This window comes from Bombus affinis, chromosome 5 (assembly GCF_024516045.1).
Source record: "Bombus affinis isolate iyBomAffi1 chromosome 5, iyBomAffi1.2, whole genome shotgun sequence".
Classification (NCBI taxonomy): domain Eukaryota; kingdom Metazoa; phylum Arthropoda; class Insecta; order Hymenoptera; family Apidae; genus Bombus; species Bombus affinis.
In genome coordinates, this window is record NC_066348.1 from 1,569,022 (window position 1) to 1,585,707 (window position 16,686).

General features: G+C 38.6%; 1 protein-coding gene across 13 annotated transcripts in view; it reads right to left on the reverse strand.

The window, feature by feature from the left end:
- Positions 1 to 16,686, reverse strand: part of LOC126916134 (uncharacterized) — a 74,311-nt gene that overhangs the window by 8,652 nt on the left and 48,973 nt on the right. For 6 of the 13 annotated variants that reach the window (XM_050721559.1, XM_050721556.1, XM_050721558.1 and 3 more), the window contains 5 exons: positions 15,782 to 16,025; positions 13,193 to 13,413; positions 11,493 to 11,700; positions 8,495 to 8,851; positions 836 to 1,090 (listed from right to left, as the gene is read on the reverse strand). In XM_050721559.1, the coding sequence (XP_050577516.1) occupies positions 836 to 1,090; positions 8,495 to 8,851; positions 11,493 to 11,700; positions 13,193 to 13,413; positions 15,782 to 16,025 (1,285 nt within the window). Of the gene's footprint in view, positions 1 to 822; positions 1,091 to 8,494; positions 8,852 to 11,492; positions 11,701 to 13,192; positions 13,414 to 15,781; positions 16,026 to 16,686 lie in introns of all 13 variants that reach the window. The other 7 variants (XM_050721569.1, XM_050721567.1, XM_050721560.1 and 4 more) reach the window with 6 other exon arrangements.

Below are 16,686 nucleotides of genomic sequence, written 5' to 3' on the forward strand. Positions count from 1 at the left end.
ATTGTCATGTTCACTTTTGAGTCAAAAGATTGGACAAAGACGCAAGTTGATTTTTCAAAATCGTAGAATAAAGATAATAATTTTCCACGTTCTGATAAAAATATGCATGAAGTACTACTTTTCTTGTATGAAAAAAATGAAAGATCATGAAAAAACATATGTACAGAAAAGAGAGCAAAATAAAAGGTAGTGTGTGTGAGGGGTGAATGGTGACGAGGCGAAGAGAAACGCAAGCCGAGCGCATAAATTGAGAACGACATTTACGCACAGTGTAGTTTTACGATTCAACTGTTAACATATAAATTTCATGGTTCTCAATTAAGACGATAACGCAAAAACAAAAGTAACGAAGGAAATGTTTCTTTTAAATTTTCTCTCCAGTTTTTGAAAATCGCTTGTTACATTTCCGCGATATTTTCGAATGAGATCCCATACTAAATTTTAACGAAGATATTGCGACCTCTCTACCCTATGAGCTTAATATTTATGAAAAGGTCACGCGAGGAATATTAAGCAAACATTGATTCTAGCTTTTTTGATGAATTATTAATTTCCTCTACGATGTTTCACGTATAATTAACTTTCCATCGAATCTTTTGTCGCACGTATAATAGTATATCGAGATCTTAATTTATTTCAAACATCTATGTTAACGTTTGTTCTTGAACCACGCTGTGCCTGTACAACACGGATACGCATACGCAGGTATACATACATGTAACAGAGAGATTCGCATAAGGGAAAATGGTAGATTAAAATTTCTTTGAGCCTCTCTCAAGTCCTCTCTCTCTCGAGAGGAACCGCTTCAGAACGAAAACTTACATAGTCCTCCTACCTTGGAGGTCTTGGCGTAGGTCGCTGCAGCTCTTCCCGGCTTTTGCATTAGCCTGGCCGATGTTAGTTCGATGGCGCATGGTGGCGGATGTACCGGTTACGACGGGCCCTGGCCCAGGACTCGGGGTACGCGACGCGGATGGCAGGCCAAGGAGGGAGTCAAGGACGTCCTCCAGGGTCGTGGAACCCGGGCTCGGTTTGTTCCGCAGAAGAGCTGCCGTCGCCATCGCCTCGTCCGTATCGCTCTGGCCCGATCCTAATCGGTTTCATGCATGGGGTCAAGAAAGAGACTGAGACGTCCGCGTCATCCTCTTGGCCTCGAAACGTTTGTCCGTCCGTCTTATACGTATACGTCGTTGAAATTTTTATTGTTCGTCCGATCGAATTAATCGTTCGTCGAGTTGAATTATTTATTATTGAATTATTCGTCGAGTCCAATTATTTGTCCGTTTAATTCGTGATTTAATGGACGTATAAGTCGCGATCCCCGATGGGATTGCAAAATATTTTTACTTATATCATTGTTGTTGATAATTTATTTTTGATCCTTCAACTTTCTGGCTTAAATTTCTACCTTAGCCCAGTTCTTTTAACGTAGTCTTTTTTAAAGCTGTATCGATATTACGAATAGCTAGCTTTCATTTCGCGTTGTCTTCATCTTGCTTCTCGATGACAATGTGAAAAGTGACCACAAGTTATTCGATTATTACAAAAGGGGATCACAACTTTGAAGAGGTTGGGAAACACCAGTCCAGTCTCTAGTCTAATTATTCAGTCGTCTTATCTTATGCTCGGTCCTGTCTTACGATCGATTTCATATTTCTCGTTTTGTATATTTGATTTAATCGATGCTACAAAGGAGCCTTCAAGTAGCTATCGATGATAGAGGAGTTAATATAGTCACAGAACTCCTCGAACCGACTGGGCGGAGTTCAGAAACTTCTGAACTTAACAGTTCTATTATTTCAATATCTTCTTACGATATGATTGAGCGCAGTTTAATTGGAAAGCGCGAATATCAAGACATTCCGTATCGCGTGGTTTGTTGGAAATTCGCAACAGATACCATCTCTTGCACGCTAATTTATTAATTGATATATTAGGCAAGTTAACAAACGACCAGTTGTAGGCTGTAGACTTTGTTGCACAAACTACACCCTCTTACTTTCTTGTTTCATCCTTTTAGACTCACCTAGTAGACTCTTTCAATCTTATTTAAAAATGAAACAAACTTTTCAAAACTTTCTATAATAGTCACGTACTACATTATACTTAAGTAATTCTTTCCAATTTAAACAAATGAATCGCATTTTTCAAGTAAGATATTTCTGTTTCGTATCGATACATCGCAAGAATAAACGATACAAGCTTTCAAAGGAGTATGGGCAAATATCCGCGACTACTAGAGTACTTCTTATCCGAAATTTATGATCGCGCTATAACGAGCATCGTCGATCGCCACTTGAAGCGTCCTTTACCAAAAGCGTGTACGCGAAAAGGTCGAAGATCCTCTCGACCGACCATCAAGATTCTAGGGTGCTCGTCACGTGTTTCTCGTTGGGGATGTTTATCAAGGTTCCTTTCACGCGACACTTTTTCTCCCTTATGGTACAATCGCGTTAAGAGCCACGTCAAATTTTCACTTTGTCATTTTACACGTGCCGTCCATTATGTTCGTCAAGTCGAACGAACAGTTTAATTCGACAACGTTGCTGGTTTCTTGACAAACACGCGCGAATCTACATCAATTTCGACGATGCCATTCGCGTATACGTGAGCGTTCTTACCTCGATCAAGCGAAAGAGAGACTCGTTTCAAGTGTTTTTAGAACATCGGCAATTGCTACGAACATCCTTTCAGGAGTTTCTCTCGTAACGGGCACCCAGAATTTCCTTTCGTCTCAGCGAAAGTTTCCAGCGGTATCGTTGGCTCGATCTTAAACTCGAGCTCGCGTCGCTCGTAAAAATAGACAAAAGAAAATAGGAAAATCTGCGAATCGAATCGTTCGATGAGACGTTCTTTCGTATTCTCAAACTCTCAACGTTCTCAGATGATCTGCAAAGCCGGATATCCAATGACTATGCAAAATGTCTGCGAATGTTCGCCAACGTTGATGTGGATTTATCTCGCGAAGAATGCAAAGCACGCGTAAATGGCAAATACTTGCGAACGTAAAGAAATTAATTCACTGTTCCGGCTTCGTAGCGATTTTGTAGCATCGATGCTACTACTAAATGTTGCTGATGATTTTGCGCGTTTGTTAATAATACGCATCTGGTGGATACCCGGCTCGAAGATGGCCAGTATCTTCCGAACTTCTTCGTACATACATATACGTGGTTTCATCTTTGGTGTGTGCGAAGAGGAACAAAACAGATTTAATTATTAACAGAAAAAAGAGGAGAAAAATGAGAAAAAAGAGGAGTAAAAGGAAAGAAGGGAGAGGAAATGGGGAAATACATAACGGACGCCCTTGATTTTTCTTCACCTCTCATCTACTTCTCTACGTTTCTACGTGTACTCTACTTGCACGCTTCTACACAACTACCGGATACTCGTACACTAGTCTAATTGCGGCGTTTGCGACCACTTTCCCTCGCAAAAGCGCACACGGCAAAAACGAAGCCGAAAAGTGTTTGGTGTTCTTCTCTGTTTCGAACGTTTTCAACGATTTTATATGTAGATGACGCGGATGCACGTACACACGAGCCTCGACTCTTATTTCCCCGCCGGAACAACAACGGAACAGTTTTATTGTTACACGCTCTATTTCCGGCTGAAAATATATCAGGCCGACGCGAACGTATGAGTGTACACACTGTATATATGTGTGTGTATGTGTGTGTATGTGCGCGCGAACGCGAATCGTTCTCAGCGATGCGATGTATGCAAGATCAAGCTATGGCGAATAAAACTACGTATCTCTATGTGACGAAAAAAAGAAGAAAAAAAAAAAGAAATGAGAAAGAGAGAAATGAAACGAACAAAAGGCAAAAGCAACGACGGCGAAACGAATAATAGCACTTACCGTGACGACACAAGCAGAGTGCGTCAGCCAAATTAATCGATACATGTATACAGGGTGATAAAAAAGACTGAGACTCTAGTGGCTCATAGCTCTCACCGAGAGAAGAAAAAATTATTAATCAACGTAGGTCACGGGGTAACTATAGTTGTGAATTAAGTATTTTTTATCCTTTACTATGAGTACTATAAACCTCAAAACTCTAGAATCTCTTTCAATTATCCTGCATGTATGCGCATATGGCAGACATACTCGACTAGAGACGTACAGTATATTTTGAGAAGAGGAACGCGACGTCCTCGGCTAAAACTCCCGAAACTGAAAGAAATTGGTAAGAAGAGAAAAAGAGATACAGGTGGAAGAGGTTGGAGAAAAAGAGAGAGAGAGAGAGAAAGATTAAAGAAGAATATGTATTATAATATCGAAGAGCGTATATAGGGTATATAATATAAAGGAGGCGGAAACAACAACAACGCAAATAACACAAAAGGTAAATGACAATAATTTATTGCTGTCAAGGGTAATTACGTTCTACAAAGAAATGATAAATCGTTGGTGTGTCCGAGCAATAAGTACGAAATTATGTACTTAAGAAAGGCAAAAAGCACCGGCACGCAGAACCGTTCAGTATAAAGTATACAGAAAGAGAGACACGCGTATGAACTCGCTGATCGGCGCGCTATGAGAAGCAAACGAACGATTCCTCGACTGATCGATTGATCGATCGATCGATGAACGCGAACGATCTAGCTGATACAGCTTTCATATTTTCTAGTTAACAATAATGCACGAAACGCGCAGTCGCGAAAAAAGTAACAAAAAAAAAGAAACGACGAAAAGGAAATAGACGCAGAAACGATAAAAAGTAAATACATGTATATGTGTATATATATATATATATATGCGGCATATTTTTACCGTCGGTTCTGCGAACACTGCACTCGTTATTAAAGAAGTAACAATAATAATAATAATAATAATAATTAATAATAATAATTAATAATAATAATAATAATAATAATAATAGTAATAATAATAGTAATAATAATAGTAATAATAATAATAATAATAATAATATCAACGCGTTTGCAAATAATGAACGATGTATACGAATGGTACGTAAACTATTTTTCTTGTATGTATACATATATAAGTTTTTATACGTGTCATATACTGAGCTCTGTAGCTATAGGTAACATGTATACGTCGACAATTTTACAGCATAAACATACATGAAACGCAAAAAAAAAAATAATTACTACTAGTAGAAATAATAAAGGAGGAGAATCTACTAGCATACTATATATACGTATATATATCTATATCTGAGACGGTAGGTTCCGCACAAAAATTACATAGAGGTGTATACAATGGTAAGAGATTTGTATGTCCGTCTCTGTATATGAGAAGCGAAAGGGACGAGAAACAAACGAAAGAGAAAAAGAAGAAAGATACGGAGAAAAAAATGAAAAAGAAAGACAGGTGGAGAGATACTCGTGGATCAAACAGGGAGGGTTTTTTCTTCATGGAGTCTTCCAACGACGAGGGGCGGTTGTAACAAAGTAACAAAGTTTACTCTACAAGACAGTTCTCTGTTTAGTGACGATAAATAAAAAAGAAAAAAAGAAGAAGTAATCGTATTGTATAAACGAACGGGGCTTGTGGAAAGAATACCAGGAGGTCTGTCGACACGCGGAGTCGAGAGACCACGTTGTGGAATGACGAAAACACATTTACGAACGGAACGTCGATGAGAAGATTCTTATAGATATAATCTCTAGATAGATCTTTATAGATATAAAGCAAGAATCTTTGATACGCGGGATATATATATATATATTTTTTTTTTTTCTTGAAATAACATCTCGCGTGTCAAGCTTCTAAGAAAATCTTGAAAATCAATTTTGACGTTGATAATTTTCATAAATATTCGAATAGTTGCTTTTGGATTCAAAATCGACGTTAATCGGAGAATTTTAAACAAGAAATCATAAAATATCTAAAACAGAGTGTGTCGATATCGAAAGCTTCGAATTACTGTTGTGTTTTATGTGCTTCAGTTTTATTACGAAAATACGTGCTCCGTGTGTGCACGTGTGCGTGTGTGCGTGTGTGTGTTTGTGTTTGGGAATTAATCCAGACCCTCGAGCAGTAGTAACTTATAGTTGGACGTTGACGAGTATAGCAAGCTGACGAAAACGATAAACGGGGGGGAAAAAAAGAAAGAAGACAGATTGCGATAATCGATGTGGGCGTAAAACTTTAATCTCGACATTGTTTTTAAATAAAAAGTTAATGTGCGGATCAGACAGTAAATCGACCTAGTCAGACGTCTAACGTTAGAGACATTACTCTTTACTAAGTCGCGAGTTATTTACCTATACTGATAATGAAAGCACTGCTAGTGAAATTCCCACCAAAAGGAGTTTAATTATTGCTGTATAAGCGATATAAAATTACAGGCTACTTATTTATTATATTAAACAAGATTAGATCCAAACGAAGTAGCTTTCGACGCTGATTTTAAGAAAAAAAAGAAAAAACAAAAAAAGAACAAAAAAAAATCTGACAAAATTTGTGTGAAACGCTGCTCCTTCTGGATGCAATCTTGAAAACTTAATCCGCATTGCACCGCGTTCAAGATTAAACGTATATTGTTTATACTGAATGGTTTATTTTTATATATATATATTTATATTTCGTTGCTTCCGTTTGCAGTACTATACAATTTTCAAAATACATGGCAACTTTCTTCTGTGTATATCGTGCAGGATTGAAAATAAACAAAGTTTCACTGTGTCGAATGTTTGAGCGTCGAAAATGCAAACTGAAGTACGTGCTTTCTGCGTTACGAATACAAGAATAATTACATTTACGTAATTAAGAGACTAAAAACTATCCCTAGAAACATAGCAACGTGAATATTTTCTTAACATCATGCAACAATCTTCTCAACAATTTTTTCATCGATCTTCTATCAATAACCCGTTTCTTTAACAACGTTTGCAGAAGAATAATTTGCATAACAAACACAATTGCAACACCATCCTTATGTCTTATAATACTTCTCGAAGTTGCTCGTTATTCTACGCAAGAGAAACAAACGCGTGAAAAAGTGGCATACCGCGAGAAGATACAAAATATGGTGCAAAAGCTGCGTAACAAGGACACGATAAAGTCTGCGATCTTTAAACGTTTGATGGGTATCTTATATAATGTACACGAATTGTGTTTTGCATGGTTCGTAGAAAAATAAAAATTCTCGCGCTTTCTACAGAATCCTTCGTCGTAAGAATTATATACAGAAAGAAGCGGAAGTGTGCGTGAAACCGAAGAACAGTTTCTATCCGAAAATGCACACATTTTGTCGAAGTTTTGCTCGAAACTTCGCAATCAATCGTTTACGCTGGACATGTGTCTAATTACGATCAACAAGGTAAAGAAATAAATTCGTTCCGTGATCGAAATCGATACGATACCTTGTCGTTTCGACGTATACGTCGGCTTTGGTTTTTCCAAAACTCTTCGAAGCATGAAGAAATACTATACGGTCACGCGGAGGAGATCGTGAGATCGTGACAAGCTTGTGACGGAAACGAATAGAATAGCTGACAATTGGAGAGCAGCCTGAGTCAATGGCGTGCGTCACAAACGTGATCGACGTGATTGTAGACAGCCCACGGTCTTAGAAACACGTCAGAGAAGTCTTTTTCCAAAGATCGTTCACTGCTCCCTGCAAAGTTCCGTCGAAGAATCTCACGGACTATGTACACGCTTCAGTCGTGAGAAGAAATCGCCAACGAGAGGACGGGAACGCGTCAAAGCAGATTTTAATATACAATATCACGTATAATTTTTGATATGTCGGAAATACGTCGAAAAAAGCGACTTTTTAACGATCGATGTTCTTTAACAATTTTCTACGCAGCGATACTAAAGTGTCTTACATCGAGTATCGTAGAATTCTCTTTCCAATTAGATATTTCAGAACCTTGAACTCTGCTAGTTTGGGAAAGTTTTAAGTTGAAGATAAGTAAAAAATTACGAATGTATTTCGTTAAATTCTTATTAATATTATATCGCGACTAAGAAAGCTTGAAGTAAAATGTCATTACGTATTGCAATTACGTAAATATCGTACTTCTTTCATCCAAACTAGCATTCCAAAAAATTTACCTATATTCTTTTCTAGTATGCCAAAATATCCGTTACGAAGACCGTTAACTTTCTCCCTTCGCCTTCTAAAGAACCAATTATCACTGACGAGCGTTCCATCTAATAGTCATCAAGTAGTTAGCCAGCCTACCAACCACTAGATACATACTTGAATTTCGTCAAGATTTCCTATGAAACAGGAAACGAAAGAACCATCGAAGAAACAAACCGACTTTCCAAACAACGTTGTCAACTCGTCGACACATCGAATGCGGAAATACAAATAGTCGTACGAACGCGCGACGTGAATCGTCTTCGTCAGCTTAGGTAGACGGATCGTGAGGGACGCGTCGAGGAATCGTCTGGTATGATGGGAACGCGACCGAACGTGTTCTTTGTTGACGAATGTTCGCAATTGTACGTGTTCTCTTGTCTGATGTCGTTTGTTTTTGATTTTCCGCTAGGCGAGCAGCAACTCACCGCGGTGATGACGCTGCTGTTGCTGTGGTTGTTGCTGATGGTGAAGCTGACGATGATGATGATGATGGTGATGGTGATAATTGAGTGTGGAGGACGGTGATGGACCAAGACTATCGCCGCCACCTAGCTGCTGTTCATATTGTTGATGCTGTTGGTATTGACCATCGTCGTGTGTTGGTGTCAAATCCCAGAAAAGGCCGGAAATCGCGGAATCGACGCAGCTGCATGACTCGGTGGCTGTGACGTTGCATCCGGGACAGCAGTCGGTTTCTGTGGCCAAACTCATCGGTGTCTCCGGCGATTCCGCGGGTCTCATGCCAACGAACGAGCTCTCCATCCAACACAGCTTCACGCTCCCTTCGAGGAGAAGTTTCATTTCATTAGATGCGGCATGAAGAAGCCAGCGGGGCGAGCGCGGTGTGTGTTCTTTTGGGTAGCTTCTTTTACGATCGATCCGCGATTCCTTTCTGGGAAAACGACTACTGGGTAACACAGCAAAACATAGTAACGGCATAGAACTCTACGGACGTAGCAATTCGTAACAATTCGTAGCAATTCGCAGTTATCTTCTGCAATCGTAACATTCTGACTTTGTTCGGTTTAAAAAAGAATTGTGTATTTCTGACTTATTTTATTTTTGTATAAACTGATTATATAGTAATAACACACGAAGTTAGCAGTTCGGTAGTTCGAGTATTGTTCTTAAACACGACACAAATCTCTGATTAGATCGTGTTAGTCAAGCTCTAACACGGAAGTATTAATCACAACGCAAATCAAGCTGAGCGGATCGGCACACACATATACGTGATCGACAAACCATGTTATGATAGTATGTAGTTAGTGTAACATCGTGGTAAGACGTGAAGGTTTTCAGGGATGTCGCTCTGAGAATAGGACGTCGCTGATGCTTTTCGAGACGTGTCACACATTGAACTTTATACACCGAGTCATACGCAACAGGATGAGTAACGTGGACGTAACACGACCAAGACATCACGTGCATTATAAAAGTATACGAAGTAGTAACAGCTGACCACGTGCGCGTTATCTTCGCACTTCGTTCCCTGTTCACGATGTTTGTTTTAATTTTGTCCTAAGGTCAGACAGAGTAGCGGCTAAGTTCGCTAGCACCGACAAGCGTATATGGAGACAGAGGGGTGTGACTTAAACTTCAGGGTGATCTATTTTTATAGCAGGTCGGCCACGTCGGTACAAAGCTGTCGAAATAGCAACCGACGGTCGGTCGCCTATGTGTATGCATACTTTCGTAGAGACTGTCGCGATTAAAGATGAGGGCAGACCGAGGGAACGGATGACACACGTGGTGGTCGTCGGATGGAAGTCGAGAAATAGCCGAGCAAACGTTCCATTCCCGCCCCCCGATTGTACCATCGTTTTTTCCTCCCTCGCCACGATTCGACCTTGCTTCACGAATTCACGCGCTAGAAATATAATTCGGTGTCAAGGCTGTCGGTGAACACCATTACGGGAATTTTCGTGACAATCGTCTTGCTGCTTCGTTGGTTCGCTGATGTCGATCATACAGAAGATCTTCCACTGAGAAGGATTCTTTATGTCGCATCTCCTATGTATCTACGGTATCATCTCGCGAACACCATGAAGAATAATTCCGTTACTAAAATTGATTGATTGTGTTTTCTCTCTCTCTCTCTCTCTCTTTCTCTCTCTCCCCCTTTTTCTCCCTTTTACATATCAGAGTCAGTGTTGTAACTACGAAGACAAAAGTAGTCGTAAGAGATGAGTGGCATGTCTTGGAATACGAGATGTGACATAGTTCCAAGGCTTATTCTGTTTTCCTCAAAGTTGCAAAAACAAGACAGTATAGCTCGATTTTCCCTTCACCAGCATGCGAAATACAAAGATTGTACATCGAAGCCAAGAATTCCAAAACAGCATGAGTTCATTTCTCGACACTACATGAGCCATTCGTATGACGCTTACCGGATCATTTAGTCTCATCCAAAACTACTCCTAAAGTGAACGTAAATTCACGGGAACCGTCCTTCGAAAATAAAAATAAGCTGCCATCTTTACTTTACTTAAATCTCAAAGGAACTAAATATTTTGAAGGCGATGACCTGATATTCGCATAAAATTTATATACGTGTCATTTTCGAAATATTACTGTCACACCTCGTAAATTTGTAAAATCGCAAGACCGAATTTTTTGTTCGATTGTAATTAATTTTCACGACTGCTCGAAAAGTCTGTGAGATACAGTGGACCGCTTGGTCGAAGAGAAATCTACGCTGTGCAACACGAGGAAAGCGTTTATATACATATATCTACAGAGTTGGAGTTATTAGAGGAAGAAAGAAGGAGGTTTTTTTTTTCAACGGAACAAGAACGAGTGGATTCTCGTATGTTAACGTTAGTAGGAACACCGCGTCGCGACACCTTGAAAATATCCGGACGATGTTGCGGGCCCGTGAACCAACGCAGCATTCGCAGAATGAATGAGTCTGCACGCGTGTGAAGAGGGTACGTTACAGTTTTTAATCATCAAAGGTTTTGTTGAATGACCGCGTTTTTGAAAGCAATTTTCGTTAGTAAACACGAAACAACCAAGAGAACGAACAAAGACAGAAGAGACAGCCAAGAGAGTTGCTGGTAGTGCTTTGAACTAGCGTATCAGAGACACGTCGAATATTACATATATATATGTGTGTGTGTGTGTGTGAGCAGTAACAACGAGCGAAAGAGCAAAATTTATTTCACGACATTCCGATCGGGAGTTAGGTAACAATACAGTGACAAGACGTGTAAGAACAGTAACAAGAGAAACCCAGAGATAGACGAAAGAAGAGAGGCGTCTATAGGTCACAGAGTAAAGATGCAGAGACAAAGAGAAGAAATTCACATCAACAGATCAGGAAAACTCAAAATTACCTTTGTCGTAGAGAGTAAAAGTAGTAATGGTGTAGTGGTGGTGGTGGTAGGATGGTTTTTTTGGCAGGGGTTCTTTAGTGCTCACCTCTGGGGCTGGTCGACCTTGCTCCGCCCCTGTCGTCCCAGTCTTCAGGTCGAGGTCGAGGCGACAGCCTGCCACCTCCACCAACCTCCTGACCGCTTTGCACGTAGTGCACAATGGCCGAGGTTACCTCCTTTATAGAGTTCCTTACCTCTAGCTGCTGATTCGTTGTCTGCTGCTGTTGTTGTTGCTGTTGTTGTTGTTGTTGCTGCTGCCAACAAAAATTTCGCTTTTATTACTCTATACCTTTTTCTTATGTCTTTCCATTTTGAAGTTTAATCGAAATCACTTAATAACCAATAATAACTAATAAATAACTAATAAATAACTTAATAACCAATTAATATTGAATTATCGAATCATGTTATCATTAATTAAGTAACTACGATAATAACTCAATATATTTGAAGAGCTATAACAGAAGTCTCGATATGAAAAAATGTAATTCGATATTGATTATTGTATGTAGAGCTATACACGATTTTACGCAGACAATTAATCATTGTTTAAACATTTATTATTGACATAACAATTAGAAAATGACGCAGTGTCGAGTGTTATGAAGTAATAATCTGTTATTCACCAATTACAAAGTTTCCTCGACCGAAACCTTTATATTAGCAATTATCTTTCGATACCATTATTCAATGCTGTGTTCGCTTTTCGTTGTAAAACTCAACTTCGTGTTAGCGAAATTTTTATTTAGAGTTTTTTTAATCTCACCGAATTGCCAATGCTAGAAAATAGAGACACAAAATACCTTGTACAAAGCGACCTTATAATACCTAATACCTTGTGCTAAAAATAAAGAATGTCGCATAGCGATATATCTTTGTCAATAAATGCAAATATCTTGAAAGAACAAATTTAAGAAAACTTTAAACTCGCACATTGTTCTAATTTCCAATAAATTTCCAAGATTATTTTCAATAGATTTTAATGTTCACGAGAAAAGACATTTTCGCAGGAAAACTATTTTTTGGTAACGAAAAGCTGATTAAAAGTTTGAAAAGTAGGACAATGTTCGCGGCATCGTTCGACCTTGGGGCGGAGGGGTTGTCTGTGATTCGGATAACGATCAATTTGTACTCGAGTTGTAAAGGCCACGAGACGTCAGAATGTGGATTTCTGCCAAAATTTCTAATTATAGAGAAATCACTGCATTTGCGCGCTGTCTGCACAAATTAAAAATAAATTGGACAAAGGAAAAGCGAAGTGGACGTAGGCGAGGTAGGGGTCACTCACGGTTCGAGGCTAAATGTCGCGGATTTGGGAACGATTATTCGAACGAGGAAATTCGACTAACCGTCTCCGACATATTTGCATCGTAAATGCAGATTTACTTCTGTTATAAATGATGAAAATATCAGTGGTATGATTATTTTGGATCTGATAACAGTTTCAGAAAATGATAAATACGTTAGCATTAATGTCAAATATTCGTAAATAGTTACCATCATATTTTTAAAGTAGAAAGAGAGTAGTTTAATCTATTACATATGTGGTAATGAAAGACGAACAACATTTTTATTAGAAAATATTACCTAAATAAGATATATTTTTAAATGTATCGAATAGTAATTGTAAAATTGTTTTTTAAAAGTAAAGTTGAAAAGCTGCTATGAAGCGTTAAAGTTGCAATGTTAAAGAAACATGGGCGACAATGGTGTAACATGAGACATTCAAGGTTTTTTAATACGAACCTTGTTTGCTGCTTGCAACTGGGGAAGAATACCCTGAGCAAGACGTTCTGCCGGTGTTCGCGGGTTCGTTAGCCGTTCTTGAGAACGCCAGCCCAAGTACGGCTGTCGATGATTGAAAGACGACCTTGTTGAACTCGCTGGCGAACTTCCGGCACTGTTTAGCAGACTGGTACTCCATCTTGAGAATACAGGTGGCGTGGGACTTGGACTAAGAAGGGCACCTAAACAAATTTATCGGAACGTATTAACACGTGGTCGCAACATCTTGCGTAGATTTCCTTATTCTACTTTTCTGTCAAAATATGGCTGATAAAATTTGAGACACCTTGTACAACGTTCCCAAACTTCCTGATCAGATCCTGTAAAACAATTCGTATATTTGATTCCTAGAACTGAACAGTTGTCAACAAATACAAATAAATAGAGACGTAATTATTATGGTAATACCGCGATACGGTGTTGGCGTCTTGACTCGTTTTACAAGCGAGTTTGTTACTTGATCCGGATTTGAAATGGATTATGTTGGAAGACTTTGATCGATGGTCTTGCACGTCGAATAATACGTTGCCCGGGAACTTTTCAACGATAGAATAAAAGCTTGACAGCTGTCTTACATTGACGTTACCAGCGAGCTGCTACGAAGGTATTTCAGCCCGATGTTACTGAGAGTGAAACACGTTTTGTGTATGCTCCCAGGGATAGGCGTAGCAATTTTATTCCTTTGTTCTTGGTGTCAATTAGTAGAGAGACTTTAGAAAACACTTGAAGTAGTCGGTAAATATTACTGGGTAAAAATAATATTGCAAATTTGTTTCTTTGAATAAATGTAGCCTCTCATATCGCAAAAATAGGGTCAAGAATAATGTTAGGATATGGAAATTCTATTTTTAAGCTTTTAGAAACATCAAACTAATTCTGTAAAAACTAAACTCTTTTTAAAATCTAAACTTTAACTTTCACAATGAACAAGTTATACAAGAATTTAAAAAATTTATCTCAAATTATTTAGAAAGATTTATATCTTCAGGTCTGTATTTAAAAAAAAAAACAGAATGAAAAAGAATTTTGTTTGTCAATTACGAGTTTTCTTAAGATCAGAAGGAACAATGAAAATCAATACGAAAGATGCAATAACAATCGTAAGAAGACGGGAAGAAGACGGGAAGAAGAGGGGAAGATTAATAAAATTTATAATCTTTTAAAAAACTACAAAAGATAATCTTCCATAAATCTGTTAAAATCAAAACTGCCGAGAGCATGGTGAATCCTGGTCAGACGTCAATTAAAAAAAGTGTCTCAACGAACTTTGCCCTTTTCAGACTACCAACCGAGCATCAGATCCGCGCCAGCAGCTCATATTAGCATCAGCAGCTCATATTAGCACCAGCCCTTTAAATCTGGTAATTGGAGCCCTCCCTTAACAAATCGCATTCTCTCGTTAGAAACGTCCTTGAACGTTTCCCAGCCACCCTGCGAAAGAAGAGATCTGCGCTGCTATCGCAGTCAGCCAACAACGTGGCAGGATAAACCTCGACTTTGTCGTTAGCAGACGACTACCCGGCAAGGCCGAATTAATCGAGTTAACCTACCCTGCTAAATTTATTAGCCACTTCCTATTAACAGTTACTCACCGTAGCCAGAGAATATCCGCGAGACTATGTCGCTTGAGAAACGAGAGAGAAGCAGACACGAGGATAAATGAAATTGGCCGATACTCGGCTCTCGTTACGTGCTAATTTTGGACGTTGCTCGCCTTTTCATTCGAAGAAGAGTTCGATTTGCTTGGTATTGCGCCGTTTCATTGCGAATCGTTCCCAATGGGCAGCTATTGTGCCCTCTTTTTCTTTCGCTCATAACATTTCGAAGAACCTAATATCAACTTTTGGCTACTTTCCGTTTGTATTAAACTGTTTTCCAACTGCAATGGGGAGGTCGGGGAGAAGTTTTTGTCTTAGGGGCAAATAAAGTGTGAAGCGAGAAAGCAAAAAGAATTAAATTAAAGATAGGAAAGGAAATTGAGAAAAAAAGATACGTAATGATTGGTAAGCACGTATTCACGAATTCCTTTATACTAACATAAAGCATCGTAAAGAACTATATTAAATATATATTGTGGCATTCAAGATATAATAAATACTACATTTAATATTCTTTGTTTTCTTTTTACAGTAAAACAAATTGTATATCTCAAGGAAGATTCTGAGAAGTTATATTTGTTATGTTTGAAGCGTTAAGAGAATCTTCTTCAGGAGATCCTTATACCAGTCAATGTTATATAATTTCAAGGCAAGAGCCATTAAACTCTCTCGCAAAAAAGAGCTTTTACGGAGTAACATCTTTAGAAGTCTGCATTCAAGTCTGAATAATCGTGAATAAATATTCAAAAGATGTTGCACAAAGTAATATTGAGCTCTGTGATATATAATCTTAAAGCTTTGTGCTTTAATGTTTGTTCGCGGCATTTGAGGACTCGTACTCGAGTGTTTGTTCATTTATTTTTCTATAATCCTCAGAAATATCTTAAATAAAAACGAACAAACTCACGAACAAGAAAGATTAATATAAAAAGATCATTAAGAGGATGCTTACCTGTAGTCGGCTGTCTATTGGAAGACGATGAAAGGGACGAGAGGGAAGTGGTTTTCGAGCCCAATGCACGCCATCCTCCGTGTTGCGACGCGTCGGAGTGCCTCTTTAACCGGAAACCATCGCGAGCCGCGGGAGAATTCTTATACCAATCCGGGACGTTCAGTCGTTGCAGAGACCTCTGCACTCTGAGTTCGTGCTCGCTGGGCACGCGTTCGCCAACTTTCTGCAACTCGTTCTCCGGCGGCTGTAAAGTAACAATTTTTGTTCATCAGTAAATTCGTGTAATTATTCCTGCTTCCTAATCTGCAGAATTTACAATTTCTTTTCGTTATAAGCAGAGGGACGATTTGAGACAATTTAAAATTTGCACTGTGTTACAGAAGTGGCAGCAAAAAATTACTATGAATTTTTAAAAATATACTGTGAATTTTACTACACGTAGATATACCGTGTAAACATACCAGCTGAAAATTTACATACAACGTTGAAATTATTCGCTCTAATTTATTCAATTATTCTTAGCAAAATACCCTATTAAACATATCCCATATGTTAAACGTGAGAACCTCGCGATCCTGTTTATGACTTCCATGATACGTAATTCACGTTCGAGTAACGTAATCGTTGTATTTCGATGAAGTCTTTTTTCTCACAATTGACTATAATGAATGAAAGCAACATGTATATATAATCTGTCTCTATTACGTGCTTGAATTTCTTGCCCGTTAAATATTTTGTAATTCTATTAATATATTACTGAAAAGGTACACGTTGTTTCGAAGTATAAAAATCATTTTAAATTCCGTGGAGCATTGCTCCATCTTCTGCGCAATTTTGTAAATTATATTCAAGCTCTAGTAATATCTTTTGCTACAATGCTTTATGTCGCAATTTAATAACTAAAG